The 17,315-nt window shown below is 42.9% G+C and overlaps 1 protein-coding gene across 8 annotated transcripts in view; it reads right to left on the reverse strand.

The window, feature by feature from the left end:
* The window catches only part of CACNA1C (calcium voltage-gated channel subunit alpha1 C), a 510,817-nt gene that overhangs the window by 132,523 nt on the left and 360,979 nt on the right, over positions 1–17,315 (reverse strand). For all 8 annotated transcript variants that reach the window (XM_063929336.1, XM_063929333.1, XM_063929332.1 and 5 more), the window contains 4 exons: positions 15,751–15,803; positions 12,101–12,247; positions 865–1,066; positions 61–219 (listed from right to left, as the gene is read on the reverse strand). In XM_063929336.1, coding sequence (XP_063785406.1) covers positions 61–219; positions 865–1,066; positions 12,101–12,247; positions 15,751–15,803 — 561 coding nt within the window. The remainder of the gene's footprint in view (positions 1–60; positions 220–864; positions 1,067–12,100; positions 12,248–15,750; positions 15,804–17,315) is intronic.

The following is a 17,315-nucleotide window of genomic DNA, read 5'->3' on the forward strand; positions in this document are numbered from 1 at the left end:
TGGACATGTATGATGCTGACCTGTTACACATATAGGGGAGGACACAAAATGGCGTCTTACCTGCATGGCCAGACAGATGGTGTTGAGCAGGATCAGCACGAACATGAGGTACTCGAAGTAGGTGGAGTTGACCACATACCACACCTTGTACTGGTACTGATTCTTAGGTATGTACCTGCGGATGGGCCGGGCTTTCAGGGCGTACTCCACACACTGGCGCTGCGGGGAGAGACCGACCACAGAAGCTGACTCTCACTGCATCATGTATCTATGATAACACAACTACAATGGTGATGTCTCCGCCGCTGTACACAGGCATCTGCCGGTCTGTATATTAGCTCTCTGCGCTTAACCCTGTAGCTACCGAATACAAATCACTGCTGTTACTATGAGTCGCCTCGTCCTGTCACATTTCTGCCTTGTTCCCATTCACAAGAGAAAAGAGACAGAAAACGAGGCAGAAATGCAAATCTGCTCCATGGGGCGACAATAATCGTCAGGGGCTTACAGCAGCGACACACAGGCATCTGCCGGTCTGTATATTAGCTCTCTGCGCTTAACCCTGTAGCTACCGAATACAAATCACTGCTGTTACTATGAGTCGCCGCGTCCTGTCACATTTCTGCCTTGTTCCCATTCATAAGAGAAAAGAGACAGAAAACGAGGCAGAAATGCAAATCTGCTCCATGGGGCGACAATAAACGTCAGGGGCTTATAGCAGCGACTCCTGGTCTTACGCACCTACGCCGCCAGACTAAGGCCCTACATGGAGAATCGTGTCCTATTCATATAACCTTAGAGACTCTTACCACACAATACATGAAAGTAAGACTGTCCCGGCCACGCCCTCCCCGCGCCCAGTACCTGGTTCTTGTCCAGCTCGCAGTTCTTGTACTCCTGCTCACCCTGCTCCTGGAAGGTGACAATGACAAAACCTACGAAGATGTTCATCATGAAGAAGGCGATAATGATGATGTAGATGATGAAGAAGATGGAAATCTCCACTCGGTGGTTGTAGATGGGACCTACGTCCTCGGTGTGGGAGTCGATGGCCCTATACAGCAGCCTGAAAGAGGGGCGAGAGAGGGTTACTGTCACAACACACCCTACTCCGTTCTCCTAACCGCTGTATGTGCCTTTCTCTATATGCGTCATCCTCTATATGTGTCTTCCCCTATATGTGTGTCTTCCCCTATATGTGTCTTCCTCTATGTGTGTCTTCCCCTATATGTGTCTTCCTCTATGTGTGTCTTCCCCTATATGTGTCTTCCTCTATATGTGTCTTCCCCTATATGTGTCTTCCTCTATGTGTGTCTTCCCCTATATGTCTTCCTCTATATGTGTCTTCCTCTATATGTGTCTTCCCCTATGTGTGTCTTCCTCTATGTGTGTCTTCCCCTATATGTGTATTCCCCTATATGTGTCTTCCCCTATATGTGTCTTCCTCTATATGTGTCTTCCCCTATATGTGTCTTCCTCTATGTGTGTCTTCCCCTATATGTGTATATGTGTCTTCCGCTATATGTGTCTTCCGCTATATGTATCTTCCCCTATATGTGTCTTCCTCTATATGTGTCTTCCCCTATATGTGTCTTCCTCTATATGTGTCTTCCCCTATATGTGTCTTCCTCTATGTGTGTCTTCCCCTATATGTGTCTTCCTCTATATGTGTATTCCCCTATATGTGTCTTCCTCTATGTGTGTCTTCCCCTATATGTGTCTTCCCCTATATGTGTCTTCCTCTATATGTGTCTTCCCCTATATGTGTCTTCCTCTATATGTGTATTCCCCTATGTGTGTCTTCCTCTATGTGTGTCTTCCCCTATATGTGTGTGTATTCCCCTATATGTGTCTTCCCCTATATGTGTCTTCCTCTATATGTGTCTTCCGCTATATGTATCTTCACCTATTTGAGTCTTCCTCTGTATGTGTCTTCCCCTATATGTGTCTTCCACTATATGTGTCTTCCTCTATGCGTGTCTTCCTCTACATGTGTCTTCCTCTATATGTGTCTTCCACTATATGTGTCTTCCTCTATGCGTGTCTTCCTCTATATGTGTCTTCCTCTATGTGTGTCTTCCCCTATAGGTGTCTTCCTCTATATGTGTCTTCCCCTATATGTGTCTTCCCCTATATGTATCTTCCTCTATGCGTGTCTTCCCCTATACGTGTCTTCCTCTATATGTGTAGTCCCCTATATGTGTCTTACCCTATATGTGTCTTCCTCTATATATGTCTTCCCCTATATGTATCTTCCTCTACGCGTGTCTTCCCCTATATGTGTCTTCCTCTATATGTGTAGTCCCCTATATGTGTCTTCCTCTACGCGTGTCTTCCCCTATATGTGTCTTCCTCTATATGTGTAGTCCCCTATATGTGTCTTCCCCTATATGTGTCTTCCTCTATTTGTGTATTCCCCTTTATGTATCTTCCTCTATGCGTGTCTTCCCCTATGTGTCTTCCTCTATATGTGTCCTCCTCTATATGTGTCTTCCCCTATATGTGTCTTCCTCTATGCGTGTCTTCCTCTATGTGTGTCTTTCTCTATATGTGTATTCCCCTATATATGTATTTCCCTATATGTGTCTTCCTCTATATGGGTCTCCCACATGCCTAAAGGCTCATTGCGCTGTGATGTGGCGCAGCCGGAGCGCACTATGGGACCACTAGCAGTGCACTGTACACAGAGCATGAGAAGGAATCGCAGTGTAAGAGCTCTTCCCCCGGTCACATATAAATGCATTTTGAGGCACAGCACACAACAATGCAGCGCTACCTCTCATTGCAGGGCAGTGATTACACCTCGGTTCCTCCTCACCACATGCACAGCGCACAGTAAAGGAGCAATTACTGTACGTGGATGGAAAGGCTATTACTGCCTCCCGGGAACACCCGGCACACGCTCCGCCCTGCCCTAATCCCCTCTGACTGAGCGCTTAATTCTGCCAAAATCCCAGAGGATTAGTATGTTGGTGCTCACAGGCAGGGCCCTCGTTCCCCCTTGTTCCTCCTTTAGCATTAGCCATGTCACCTGTGCGCCTTGTCTCCAAGTCCGACTGTCAGGTAAGTGACTCTGCTACTGTACACTCACCCTACCCTTACACGTAGACTCACTGAGTGCCTCCCCCTCTGTGCCTCACTACCGCCTGCCCTGTAAGACAGTGAGTTACCCTGGTTCCTAGATATGTCAGCTATTGTCCTTGTAATATGTCACATCACATTGTTACTATGTATATTCCTTGTACAGCGCTGCAGACACTTTGTGGCACCCTAAAAATAACAGCTAACAATATTGCTATCAATGTGTAGCATGATGGTGGCCGTGATGTGCTGGCACTTTGACCGTTTCGCCTGGCACTTTTGTAGCCACTGGCGCTAATTGAGTGAATGCCCACAGTGCCTGAGTGACCTGATATAATGCTGCGGGAGGGGTTTCACATGTTTGGTTCCTGAGCCAGGTTAGGTTTGGTTGGGGTAAGACAGAGAAAACTGAACCCCAACTGCCACGGGTGAAACGTGCAAAAATATTTTGGTGCAACAATTTTGAACATCTCTCAATAAACTGCTACACTACTCCGGTTCTCCGAAATCCTTCTCTTGTGGCCTAATTCCGATGTGGCTGGAGGTGCGGCAGATGCTGCAAAGAACCAATGTTTAGTACTATGCGCATGCGTCGGACTCAAACTACGCATGTGCAGTACGGGTGTGCAAGGTCAGACGCAGATCGGCTGCAGACTGCTAGTGATTGATAGTTTGCAGCCATTTGGGAGTGGCGACGGCCTCTGTTCCCAAAATGGAGGTGTGTCGCTGCTGTTGTGGGGGAGTGACGAGGCTAGGTTCTATGGTGGTCATTCCGAGTTGTTCGCTCGGTAATTTTCTTCGCATCGCAGCGATTTTCCGCTAATTGCGCATGCGCAATGTTCGCACTGCGACTGCGCCAAGTAAATTTGCTATGCAGTTAGGAATTTTACTCACGGCATTACGAGGTTTTTTCTTCGTTCTGGTGATCGTAATGTGATTGACAGGAAGTGGGTGTTTCTGGGCGGAAACTGGCCGTTTTATGGGTGTGTGTGAAAAAACGCTGCCGTTTCTGGGAAAAACGCGGGAGTGTCTGAAGAAACGGGGAGTGTCTCGGCGAACGCTGGGTGTGTTTGTGACGTCAAACCAGGAACGAAACTGACTGAACTGATCGCAGATACCGAGTAAGTCTGGAGCTACTCAGAAACTGCTAAGAAGTGTCTATTCGCAAATCTGCTAATCTTTCGTTCGCAATTTTACTATGCTAAGATTCACTCCCAGTAGGCGGCGGCTTAGCGAGTGCAATGCTGCTAAAAGCAGCTTGCGAGCGAACAACTCGGAATGAGGGCCAATGTCGGAAGATGGAGATTTCCAGGCCTCTTTGTTGGATCCAAGGTGGCCGGCTTGTGTGACCCCATGGACTGTTAGAGGACTCAGGGGGTCATTCTGACCCGTTCGCTCGCTGCTTTTTGTCGCAGCCGAACGGGTTCCTACTGCGCATGCACCGGCTCCATAGTGCGCCGGCGCATGCCTGACGGCCGAAGGCCATAGCAGGACTGCGATCGCCTCTTCCTGATTGACAAGCAGAGGCGATCGCTGGGCGGGAGGGGACGGAACGGCGACGTTTGGCCACCGTTTCGTGGGAGCGGTCCGGCAAACGCAGGCGTGGCCGGACCGAATGGGGGGCGGGCCGCAGCAGACGTCACACGCAGTTGCTGCGGGCCGGGAAGCGATGAGTAGCTCCCGGCCAGCACGCTAAAGCTGCGCTGGCCGGGAGCTACTCTTGAAGTGCAAAGGCATCGCACAGCGATGGGGTAGGGGGGGGGGGGGGCGCGGCACTGACATGTGGGGCGGACTAGCCCTGTGCTGGGCGTCCCCCCCGCATGTCAGTGTGAATGATCGCAGCTGTGCTAAATTTAGCACAGTTACGATCAACTCGGAATGACCCCCTCAGTCCTCTAGTGGATGAATTTCAGGAGAGGGGATTAATTACAGCAGGTGAACTACAAGTCCAAGCATTGCCAGTATGCTAAAGATGACTTTAAGAAAGCAGTCCACCTTCAGGCGACTTTAGCTTACTGCCTTGCACAGGCTTTTCTTGCTAAGTCACTGACTTGCTATTCTCACCTCCCTTTGTGCTTGTCACCCAAACCCCTGCCTCGTTCCGCAGAGTGGCACGTTGTCACCCCTGATGGATAAGGACAAGGCAGCTCCGCATATAAACAGCAGCTACGTCCCACAACCAAGGACAGTCAGGATAATATGATTCTGCTGAGAAGACACAAAGGGATCGGTGAGGAAATTCAGGGTGAAATTAGCAATCTGTTTAGGGAAGGTGGCAGGAGAGCGTTCGCCGGCTAATAAATGACATTAATACGGAGGTGGGAGACCCGTTTAGTATTAGACATGATTACAAGAAATGTATTTTGGTAATCGTTCCCATTTGACCTTTGTCTGTGCCATCTACGCCGGTGAGTGATTGCTAAAGTGATTCTGACGTTGCGCTGTCCTCGTACCAGCGAAACAGATGTTTACGGGATGCATCAACTTAATTGGATCTCTGCATCTGTGCCAAAAATCTCGAGACGACGTGAGACCCAGCTGCCGCCTCTTGCGCGGAGAAGTTGGCACTGCCCATAGAGCTGTGTATCAGCGCAGAGACTGCTGTTTAAAATCTAATTAAATGATGGTATTGCATGGAAATAACGTCATTAAAAACCTCTGCCTGGCTGTGTAATTGGTAGAGTAATGTCATTACAATTAATAAATGCTTTTAAAAAAAATATATAGGATTGTCGATTTTTATTAACGCATGTCACAAGATGCGGCCCACACAGGATCTAATATTATATATGGCAGCGTGCGTCAATCAACCTGTCGGATTTAAACAACGTGTGACACATGGAATACTATACGTTGCTAAAATACATTTTTCCTTTCTTTAAATTAGGTGTAATAAAAAAAGAGAAAACAGGATTATTCTTTCCAGGATGAACGATAGAGGGAAGGTGTGCAATTATCCAAAGCATTGGGTCTTCAAGGCACTCTAACACCTTATGTTTTAAGGATATCCATGCTTACGATCAGGTGACTTAACTAGTATCTCAGTCGCTTTGAGCAGATGGTATCCATGGGTCTTCAACCTGTAGCCCTCTAGCTGCTGTGGAACTACACATCCCAGCATGCCTTGACACAGAATTGGCTATTAAGGCATGCTAAAACTGAGACAGGGGATGCTGGGATGTGTAGTTCCCCAGCAACTGGAGGGCCGCAGGTTAAAGATCTATGGCAGGCATTCCCAACCACGGTCCTCAAGGCACACCAACAGTGCAGGTTTTAGTGATATCCAGGCTGCAGCACAGATGGTTAAATCAAAATAACTAAGCTACTAATTAAGTCACCTGTGCTGAAGCCTGGATATCACTAAAACCTGCACTGTTGGTGTGCCTTGAGGACCGTGGTTGGGAATGCCTGATCTATGGTATAAACAAACCATCTTAGGTACTAATTAAGTCACCTGTGCTTAAACATGGATATCCTTAAAACCTGGACTGTTAGTGCCTTGAGGACTGAGTTTGGGGACCACTGTACTAAACCCTATCAGGCTACATAATAATTGATCCCTGTAGGACATATTGTACATTGTGAAGTTAAGCGGCTATGTATTGCATATTATAATTGATATATTGTATATTGTGAAGTTAAGCAGCTGTGTATTGCATATTATGATGTATATATTGTACATTGTGAAGTTAAGCGGCTATGTATTGCATATTATAATGTATATATTGTATATTGTGAAGTTAAGCGGCTATGTATTGCATATGTTAAGCGGCTATGTATTGCATATTATAATTTATATATTGTACATTGTGAAGTTAAGCGGCTGTGTATTGCATATTATAATGTATATATTGTAGATTGTGAAGTTAAGCGGCTGTGTATTGCATATTATAATGTATATATTGTATATTGTGAAGTTAAGCGGCTATGTATTGCATATTATAATGTATATATTGTATATTGTGAAGTTAAGCGGCTGTGTATTGCATATTATAATGTATATATTGTAGATTGTGAAGTTAAGCGGCTATGTATTGCATATTATAATGTATATATTGTAGATTGTGAAGTTAAGCGGCTGTGTATTGCATATTATAATGTATATATTGTATATTGTGAAGTCAAGCGGCTGTGTATTGCATATTATAATGTATATATTGTATATTGTGGAGTTAAGCGGCTGTGTATTGCATATTATAATGTATATATTTTATATTGTGAAGTTAAGCGGCTATGTATTGCATATTATAATGTATATATTGTATATTGTGAAGTTAAGCGGCTATGTATTGCATATTATAACGTATATATTGTATATTGTGAAGTTAAGCGGCTGTGTATTGCATATTATAATGTATATATTGTATATTGTGAAGTTAAGCGGCTATGTATTGCATATTATAATGTATATATTGTACATTGTGAAGTTAAGCGGCTATGTATTGCATATTATAATGTATATATCAGGGCTGGCCAAACCGGTCCTCGAGATCTACCAACAGTTCATGTTTTCCAGGCCTCCTGGAGATCTGTAGAATTGTCAGTTAGGAATGAATGCAGCACATCTTAATTAGTAATGACTACACCTGTGCACCAGATAGGTGGTCTGGAAAATGTGAACTGTTGGTAGATCTCGAGGACCGGTTTGGCCAGCCCTGGTATATATTGTACATTGTGAAGTTAAGCGGCTATGTATTGCATATTATAATGTATATATTGTACATTGTGAAGTTAAGCGGCTGTGTATTGCATATTATAATGTATATATTGTATATTGTGAAGTTAAGCGGCTGTGTATTGCATATTATAATGTATATATTGTATATTGTGAAGTTAAGCGGCTGTGTATTGCATATTATAATGTATATATTGTATATTGTGAAGTTAAGCGGCTATGTATTGCATATTATAATGTATATATTGTACATTGTGAAGTTAAGCGGCTGTGTATTGCATATTATAATGTATATATTGTACATTGTGAAGTTAAGCGGCTGTGTATTGCATATTATAATGTATATATTGTACATTGTGAAGTTAAGCGGTTATGTATTGCATATTATAATGTATATATTGTACATTGTGAAGTTAAGCGGCTATGTATTGCATATTATAATGTATATATTGTATATTGTGAAGTTAAGCGGCTGTGTATTGCATATTATAATGTATATATTGTATATTGTGAAGTTAAGCGGCTGTGTATTGCATATTATAATGTATATATTGTATATTGTGAAGTAAAGCGGCTATGTATTGCATATTATAATGTATATATTGTATATTGTGAAGTTAAGCAGCTGTGTATTGCATATTATGATGTATATATTGTACATTGTGAAGTTAAGCGGCTATGTATTGCATATTATAATGTATATATTGTATATTGTGAAGTTAAGCGGCTATGTATTGCATATGTTAAGCGGCTATGTATTGCATATTATAATTTATATATTGTACATTGTGAAGTTAAGCGGCTGTGTATTGCATATTATAATGTATATATTGTAGATTGTGAAGTTAAGCGGCTATGTATTGCATATTATAATGTATATATTGTATATTGTGAAGTTAAGCGGCTATGTATTGCATATTATAATGTATATATTGTATATTGTGAAGTTAAGCGGCTGTGTATTGCATATTATAATGTATATATTGTATATTGTGAAGTTAAGCGGCTATGTATTGCATATTATAATGTATATATTGTACATTGTGAAGTTAAGCGGCTATGTATTGCATATTATAATGTATATATCAGGGCTGGCCAAACCGGTCCTCGAGATCTACCAACAGTTCATGTTTTCCAGGCCTCCTGGAGATCTGTAGAATTGTCAGTTAGGAATGAATGCAGCACATCTTAATTAGTAATGACTACACCTGTGCACCAGATAGGTGGTCTGGAAAATGTGAACTGTTGGTAGATCTCGAGGACCGGTTTGGCCAGCCCTGGTATATATTGTACATTGTGAAGTTAAGCGGCTATGTATTGCATATTATAATGTATATATTGTACATTGTGAAGTTAAGCGGCTATGTATTGCATATTATAATGTATATATTGTACATTGTGAAGTTAAGCGGCTGTGTATTGCATATTATAATGTATATATTGTAGATTGTGAAGTTAAGCGGCTGTGTATTGCATATTATAATGTATATATTGTATATTGTGAAGTTAAGCGGCTGTGTATTGCATATTATAATGTATATATTGTATATTGTGAAGTTAAGCGGCTGTGTATTGCATATTATAATGTATATATTGTATATTGTGAAGTTAAGCAGCTGTGTATTGCATATTATAATGTATATATTGTAGATTGTGAAGTTAAGCGGCTATGTATTGCATATTATAATGTATATATTGTAGATTGTGAAGTTAAGCGGCTGTGTATTGCATATTATAATGTATATATTGTATATTGTGAAGTTAAGCGGCTGTGTATTGCATATTATAATGTATATATTGTATATTGTGAAGTTAAGCGGCTGTGTATTGCATATTATAATGTATATATTGTATATTGTGAAGTTAAGCGGCTATGTATTGCATATTATAATGTATATATTGTACATTGTGAAGTTAAGCGGCTGTGTATTGCATATTATAATGTATATATTGTACATTGTGAAGTTAAGCGGCTGTGTATTGCATATTATAATGTATATATTGTACATTGTGAAGTTAAGCGGTTATTTATTGCATATTATAATGTATATATTGTACATTGTGAAGTTAAGCGGCTATGTATTGCATATTATAATGTATATATTGTATATTGTGAAGTTAAGCGGCTGTGTATTGCATATTATAATGTATATATTGTATATTGTGAAGTTAAGCGGCTGTGTATTGCATATTATAATGTATATATTGTATATTGTGAAGTTAAGCGGCTATGTATTGCATATTATAATGTATATATTGTATATTGTGTAGTTAAGCGGCTCTGTATTGCATATTATAATGTATATATTGTATATTGTGAAGTTAAGCGGCTGTGTATTGCATATTATAATGTATATATTGTATATTGTGAAGTTAAGCGGCTATGTATTGCATATTATAATGTATATATTGTATATTGTGAAGTTAAGCGGCTATGTATTGCATATTATAATGTATATATTGTATATTGTGAAGTTAAGCGGCTATGTATTGCATATTATAATGTATATATTGTATATTGTGAAGTTAAGCGGCTGTGTATTGCATATTATAATGTATATATTGTGAAGTTAAGCGTCTGTGTATTGCATATTATAATGTATATATTGTGAAGTTAAGCGGCTGTGTATTGCATATTATAATGTATATATTGTATATTGTGAAGTTAAGCGGCTGTGTATTGCATATTATAATGTACATACTGTATATTGTGAAGTTAAGCGGCTGTGTATTGCATTTTATAATGTATATATTGTATATTGTGAAGTTAAGCGGCTATGTATTGCATATTATAATGTATATATTGTATATTGTGAAGTTAAGCGGCTATGTATTGCATATTATAATGTATATATTGTATATTGTGAAGTTAAGCGGCTATGTATTGCATATTATAATGTATATATTGTACATTGTGAAGTTAAGCGGCTATGTATTGCATATTATAATGTATATATCAGGGCTGGCCAAACCGGTCCTCGAGATCTACCAACAGTTCATGTTTTCCAGGCCTCCTGGAGATCTGTAGTATTGTCAGTTAGGAATGAATGCAGCACATCTTAATTAGTAATGACTACACCTGTGCACCAGATAGGTGGTCTGGAAAATGTGAACTGTTGGTAGATCTCGAGGACCGGTTTGGCCAGCCCTGGTATATATTGTACATTGTGAAGTTAAGCGGCTATGTATTGCATATTATAATGTATATATTGTACATTGTGAAGTTAAGCGGCTGTGTATTGCATATTATAATGTATATATTGTACATTGTGAAGTTAAGCGGCTGTGTATTGCATATTATAATGTATATATTGTATATTGTGAAGTTAAGCGGCTGTGTATTGCATATTATAATGTATATATTGTATATTGTGAAGTTAAGCGGCTGTGTATTGCATATTATAATGTATATATTGTATATTGTGAAGTTAAGCGGCTGTGTATTGCATATTATAATGTATATATTGTATATTGTGAAGTTAAGCGGCTGTGTATTGCATATTATAATGTATATATTGTATATTGTGAAGTTAAGCGGCTATGTATTGCATATTATAATGTATATATTGTACATTGTGAAGTTAAGCGGCTGTGTATTGCATATTATAATGTATCGGCTATGTATTGCATATTATAATGTATATATTGTATATTGTGAAGTTAAGCGGCTGTGTATTGCATATTATAATGTATATATTGTGAAGTTAAGTGGCTGTGTATTGCATATTATAATGTATATATTGTGAAGTTAAGCGGCTGTGTATTGCATATTATAATGTATATATTGTATATTGTGAAATTAAGCGGCTGTGTATTGCATATTATAATGTACATACTGTATATTGTGAAGTTAAGCGGCTGTGTATTGCATATTATAATGTATATATTGTATATTGTGAAGTTAAGCAGCTATGTATTGCATATTATAATGTATATATTGTATATTGTGAAGTTAAGCGGCTATGTATTGCATATTATAATGTATATATTGTATATTGTGAAGTTAAGCGGCTGTGTATTGCATATTATAATGTATATATTGTATATTGTGAAGTTAAGCGGCTATGTATTGCATATTATAATGTATATATTGTACGGTTACCATAATGACCCCTCTGACACGAGCAGATCTACATCGCTATGTGGGGATGGGCCCCGGCAGCAGTGAAGGCTCCAGGACCCAGAGGCGCGTGAGAGGCCACGCGACACCTCTCATTAATCTCTACACCTAGAGACAGCCAAATGATCCTACTAACGAACCTTCCTGCGGGTTCCCTGTGACAGAAACATTTCCCCCACACTCCATCGCTACTCCCTCAAACTCCCGTCACTCCCATGACTCACTCCGGCCACCCCTCAAAGGTGGAGACGGTGAAAAGCGCCATCATCGCTGCCAAGACGTTATCAAAGTCAAACTTGCTGTTCTCCCAGGTCCGCTCCTGAATGATCGGCTGCGACACGTCGCCGTCCTTGTAGGTGATGTACTTCCCTCTGTGCATCGGAACATATGGAAATGACGCAACATCAGATCACAGGCTGAGGGTCAGTGCAACAATCTCATTAAGTGTTTCACTTACTCCGATGATTCCCAATCCCGCTCCTTGGAACCCCTAACAGTCCACACTTTCCAGACCGCCAAGGTACTAACCGGCACAGGTGGACTGCAAAACATGGACTGGCAGAAGTCCTGAGGAACTGGGTGTGAGTCTAAATCTTATGCACAGCAACAGGAAACAAGTTGAACGTGCGCCTGTTTGCTCCGTAACAAACGCAACTGCGGGCGGTGCCGGCTCCTACCCATCTCAGACGCATGTCCACGTGCCACTGAAGAGGCGTCAGACTTGGTCAGATTGTGACTCTCCAGCTAATGTGTTGTACTACATTGCCCAGCATACTCGGCCAGCCATCCTTGGGCTTACAGTGTACCTGTCACTTACTCAAATTGGAGGTAGCCATTATGTGGCCTGCTCCAGAATTCACAAGAATGCAGCCTATCAAGTCACCAGTTTGCAGTGATGTCACCGAGGCACGAGGCACACACAAGCCTCGGAGGTGTCACTAGTTCTGGGTGAATTGATAGGCTGCATTAACACACAGTGCCTCATACCCTGGCGCACACCACAAAAGAACGGGGCACCCTCCAATTTGGTGGAAGTAACAGGATCAGTGTAAGGACACACAGAAGGACATTTATAGGGATTACTGATCCCTATGGAGAAATAGATTAGGGAGCACACAATGGACAGGGTTTAGAGTTGTGGGCATAATTTATACCCCCAACATACACGCCAGGTAAGTGTCGGCTTACCGCGTGTTTTATAGGTTGCCCATATCTTTATATCTTAATAAATGTGAATCTGAAAATATTGTATAACTATGCGGCAGCATTAAAGCGCACATTACAAATACGGTGTCTCACACTCTGATCCCCCGGCTTAGTGGGAAGTAGCCTTCAGGCGTGTCAGGCCTTGTCTCCCGGGGCGTGCTACCCTTACTGTAAGTGACTCAGGCACAGAGGTAGGATTAAAGCACACATTACACATATGGTATCTCACACTCTGATCCCCCGGATTAGTGGGACGCAGCCTTCGGGCGTGTCAGGCCTTGTCTCCCGGGGCGTGCTACCCTTACTGTAAGTGACTCAGGCACAGCGGCAGCATTAAAGCGCACATTACACATGTTATCGTATCTCACACTCTGATCCCCCGGATTAGTGGGAAGCAGCATTTGGGCGTGTCAGGCCTTGTCTCCCGGGGCGTGCTACCCTTACTGTAAGTGACTCTCAGGCACAGCGGTAGCATTAAAGCACACATTACACATGTTATGGTGTCTCACACTCTGATCCCCCGGATTAGTGGGAATCAGCATTTGGGCGTGTCAGGCCTTGTCTCCCGGGGCGTGCTACCCTTACTGTAAGTGACTCTCAGGCACAGCGGCAGCATTAAAGCACACATTACACATGTTATGGTGTCTCACACTCTGATCCCCCGGATTAGTGGGAAGCAGCATTTGGGCGTGTCAGGCCTTGTCTCCCGGGGCGTGCTACCCTTACTGTAAGTGACTCTCAGGCACAGCGGTAGCATTAAAGCACACATTACACATACGGTGTCTCACACTCTGATCCCCCGGATTAGTGGGAATCAGCATTTGGGCGTGTCCGGCCTTGTCTCCCGGGGCGTGCTACCCTTACTGTAAGTGACTCTCAGGCACAGCGGTAGCATTAAAGCACACATTACACATGTTATGGTGTCTCACACTCTGATCCCCCGGATTAGTGGGAATCAGCATTTGGGCGTGTCAGGCCTTGTCTCCCGGGGCGTGCTACCCTTACTGTAAGTGACTCTCAGGCACAGCGGCAGCATTAAAGCGCACATTACACATACGGTGTCTCACACTCTGATCCCCCGGATTAGTGGGAATCAGCATTTGGGCGTGTCAGACCTTGTCTCCCGGGGCGTGCTACCCTTACTGTAAGTGACTCTCAGGCACAGCGGTAGCATTAAAGCACACATTACACATGTTATGGTGTCTCACACTCTGATCCCCCGGATTAGTGGGAATCAGCATTTGGGCGTGTCCGGCCTTGTCTCCCGGGGCGTGCTACCCTTACTGTAAGTGACTCTCAGGCACAGCGGCAGCATTAAAGCGCACATTACACATGTTATGGTATCTCACACTCTGATCCCCCGGATTAGTGAGAAGGAGCACTTGGGCGTGTCAGACCTTGTCTCCCGGGGCGTGCTACCCTTACTGTAAGTGACTCTCAGGCACAGCGGTAGCATTAAAGCACACATTACACATACGGTGTCTCACACTCTGATCCCCCAGATTAGTGGGAAGTAGCCTTCGGGCGTGTCAGGCCTTGTCTCCCGGGGCGTGCTACCCTTACTGTAAATGACTCTTAGGCACAGCGGCAGCATTAAAGCACACATTACACATGTTATGGTATCTCACACTCTGATCCCCCGGATTAGTGGGAAGTAGCATTCGGGCGTGTCAGGCCTTGTCTCCCGGGGCGTGCTACCCTTACTGTAAATGACTCTTAGGCACAGCGGCAGCATTAAAGCACACATTACACATACGGTGTCTCACACTCTGATCCCCCGGATTAGTGGGAAGCAGCATTTGGGCGTGTCCGGCCTTGTCTCCCGGGGCGTGCTACCCTTACTGTAAGTGACTCTCAGGCACAGCGGTAGCATTAAAGCGCACATTACACATACGGTGTCTCACACTCTGATCCCCCGGATTAGTGGGAAGTAGCCTTCGGGCGTGTCAGGCCTTGTCTCCCGGGGCGTGCTACCCTTACTGTAAGTGACTCTTAGGCACAGCGGCAGCATTAAAGCACACATTACACATACGGTGTCTCACACTCTGATCCCCCGGATTAGTGGGAAGCAGCATTTGGGCGTGTCAGGCCTTGTCTCCCGGGGCGTGCTACCCTTACTGTAAATGACTCTTAGGCACAGCGGCAGCATTAAAGCACACATTACACATACGGTGTCTCACACTCTGATCCCCCGGATTAGTGGGAAGCAGCATTTGGGCGTGTCAGGCCTTGTCTCCCGGGGCGTGCTACCCTTACTGTAAATGACTCTTAGGCACAGCGGCAGCATTAAAGCACACATTACACATACGGTGTCTCACACTCTGATCCCCCGGATTAGTGGGAATCAGCATTTGGGCGTGTCAGGCCTTGTCTCCCGGGGCGTGCTACCCTTACTGTAAGTGATTCGCAGGCAAAGCAGCAGCCAGTGCACGTTACGCTCAGCTTAACGTTATACTTTTTCTGCAGAAAAGGGTCGGACTTACATTGGGACACTACTGTTAATAACACCTATACATTTCCACATACGGATCACTGATCCTTGTGACATTCCATTTCCTGTCGTGCCCACCCCCACGGTCAAAATGCAACACAGACAAAACTGATCATAGCCGCCAAGTATCCAACGCCATAGGCTATAAAACATGAATGTATCAGATGTTATATTTACCTGCACTCGGGCTCGGTGATCTTCGAGCTGTCCGTGCAGCTGTACAACTTACCCTGTCGTCCAAAGCAAACAGGCCAGTTAGTCAACACTATATTCATAAATCAGGGGGCATTCAAGGCCTGCCAACACCATCAACATATTAAGGGGTACCCCCCTCCCTCCCCCTTCCTGCAATGTCTTTTTCACTTCCTTCCGCCTACAGCCCTAAGTGCCTAAAGGCTAAATTCAGTGATCATAATATAATATGTCTTTCTATGCTTATAATTTGCATCATTTTGTTCAACTTCTGAATAACAGAATAACAGCGCACACTCCTCCTGCCAGCCAGCAGATGTCACTGTTGCCATCAAAACACATTTAGCTATCAGCTGAATCTCTCCATATACGACAATAGGAACAGTGACCCTTGCAGGCTAGAAAATGAAAGAAGTAGTTTAAAAATGTAGTTGCTGACTTTACAGTGATACATTCCAGAAATTATACATTTATAGGACACATCAATGGCAGTAAGGCAGCCATACTATAATCAATGGGGCTAACGCTACAACTTATGTGTGTGTATGGACTTTGTGCCTCTTCCAGGCAGAGGGCCTGATTCTGAGCTGGGAAAAAAGACAGAGAAAGTAATTGTGTGCGTTGGTAACACTGCACTGTCCAGCATATGAGGGCTACAGGCAAAATCAGCCAGCGTTTACCCTGCACGCAACTAAAAATATATGTATGTGCAAGGCCATCTTAATAGCATTGGGCCCTGGGCAGCGGCTTAGCCAGAAATGTGTGGGCCCCACAGCAACATTTTGAAGGGGCCCCTGTTCCAATGCTTCTAGAGCACACCTCTCCACAGCAGTTGTTAATTTTAACAACTACCCTAATAGTGCCCTAGTTTGTTTTCTGAACCATAGCAGAGCCTTATTTAATGTTACGCCCCATAGTACACTATTTCATCTTGTGAACCATAGTAGCGTCCTAGTTCATATTATGTCACATTATAAATCTGCCAATGCACATTATGCCATACTGTATATTACCCCCAATTCACATTTATGCCACATATTACCCCCAATACACATTATGCCACATATTACCCCCAATACACATTATGCCACATATTACCCCAATACACATTATGCCACATATTACTCCCAATACACATTATGCCACATATTACCCCAATACACATTATGCCACATATTACTCCCAATACACATTATGCCACATATTACCCCAATACACATTATGCCACATATTACTCCCAATACACATTATGCCACATATTACCCCAATACACATTATGCCACATATTACTCCCAATACAGATTATGCCACATATTACCCCCAATACACATTATGCCACATATTACCCCCAATTCACATTATGCCACGTATTACCACCAATTCACATTATGACATATAGGGGGGAATTCAAATGTTTGAAAAGTCAGTCGGGTGTCTGTTTATTCCTGTCTATTAGACAGGAAAAAAGAGACACCCAACCGACTTTTCAAACAATTGAATACCACCCACAGTGTCTCCACCTCATATTCTGCCACATTACACTTCCCTAG

Source organism: Pseudophryne corroboree, chromosome 6, assembly GCF_028390025.1.
Source record: "Pseudophryne corroboree isolate aPseCor3 chromosome 6, aPseCor3.hap2, whole genome shotgun sequence".
Taxonomy (NCBI): domain Eukaryota; kingdom Metazoa; phylum Chordata; class Amphibia; order Anura; family Myobatrachidae; genus Pseudophryne; species Pseudophryne corroboree.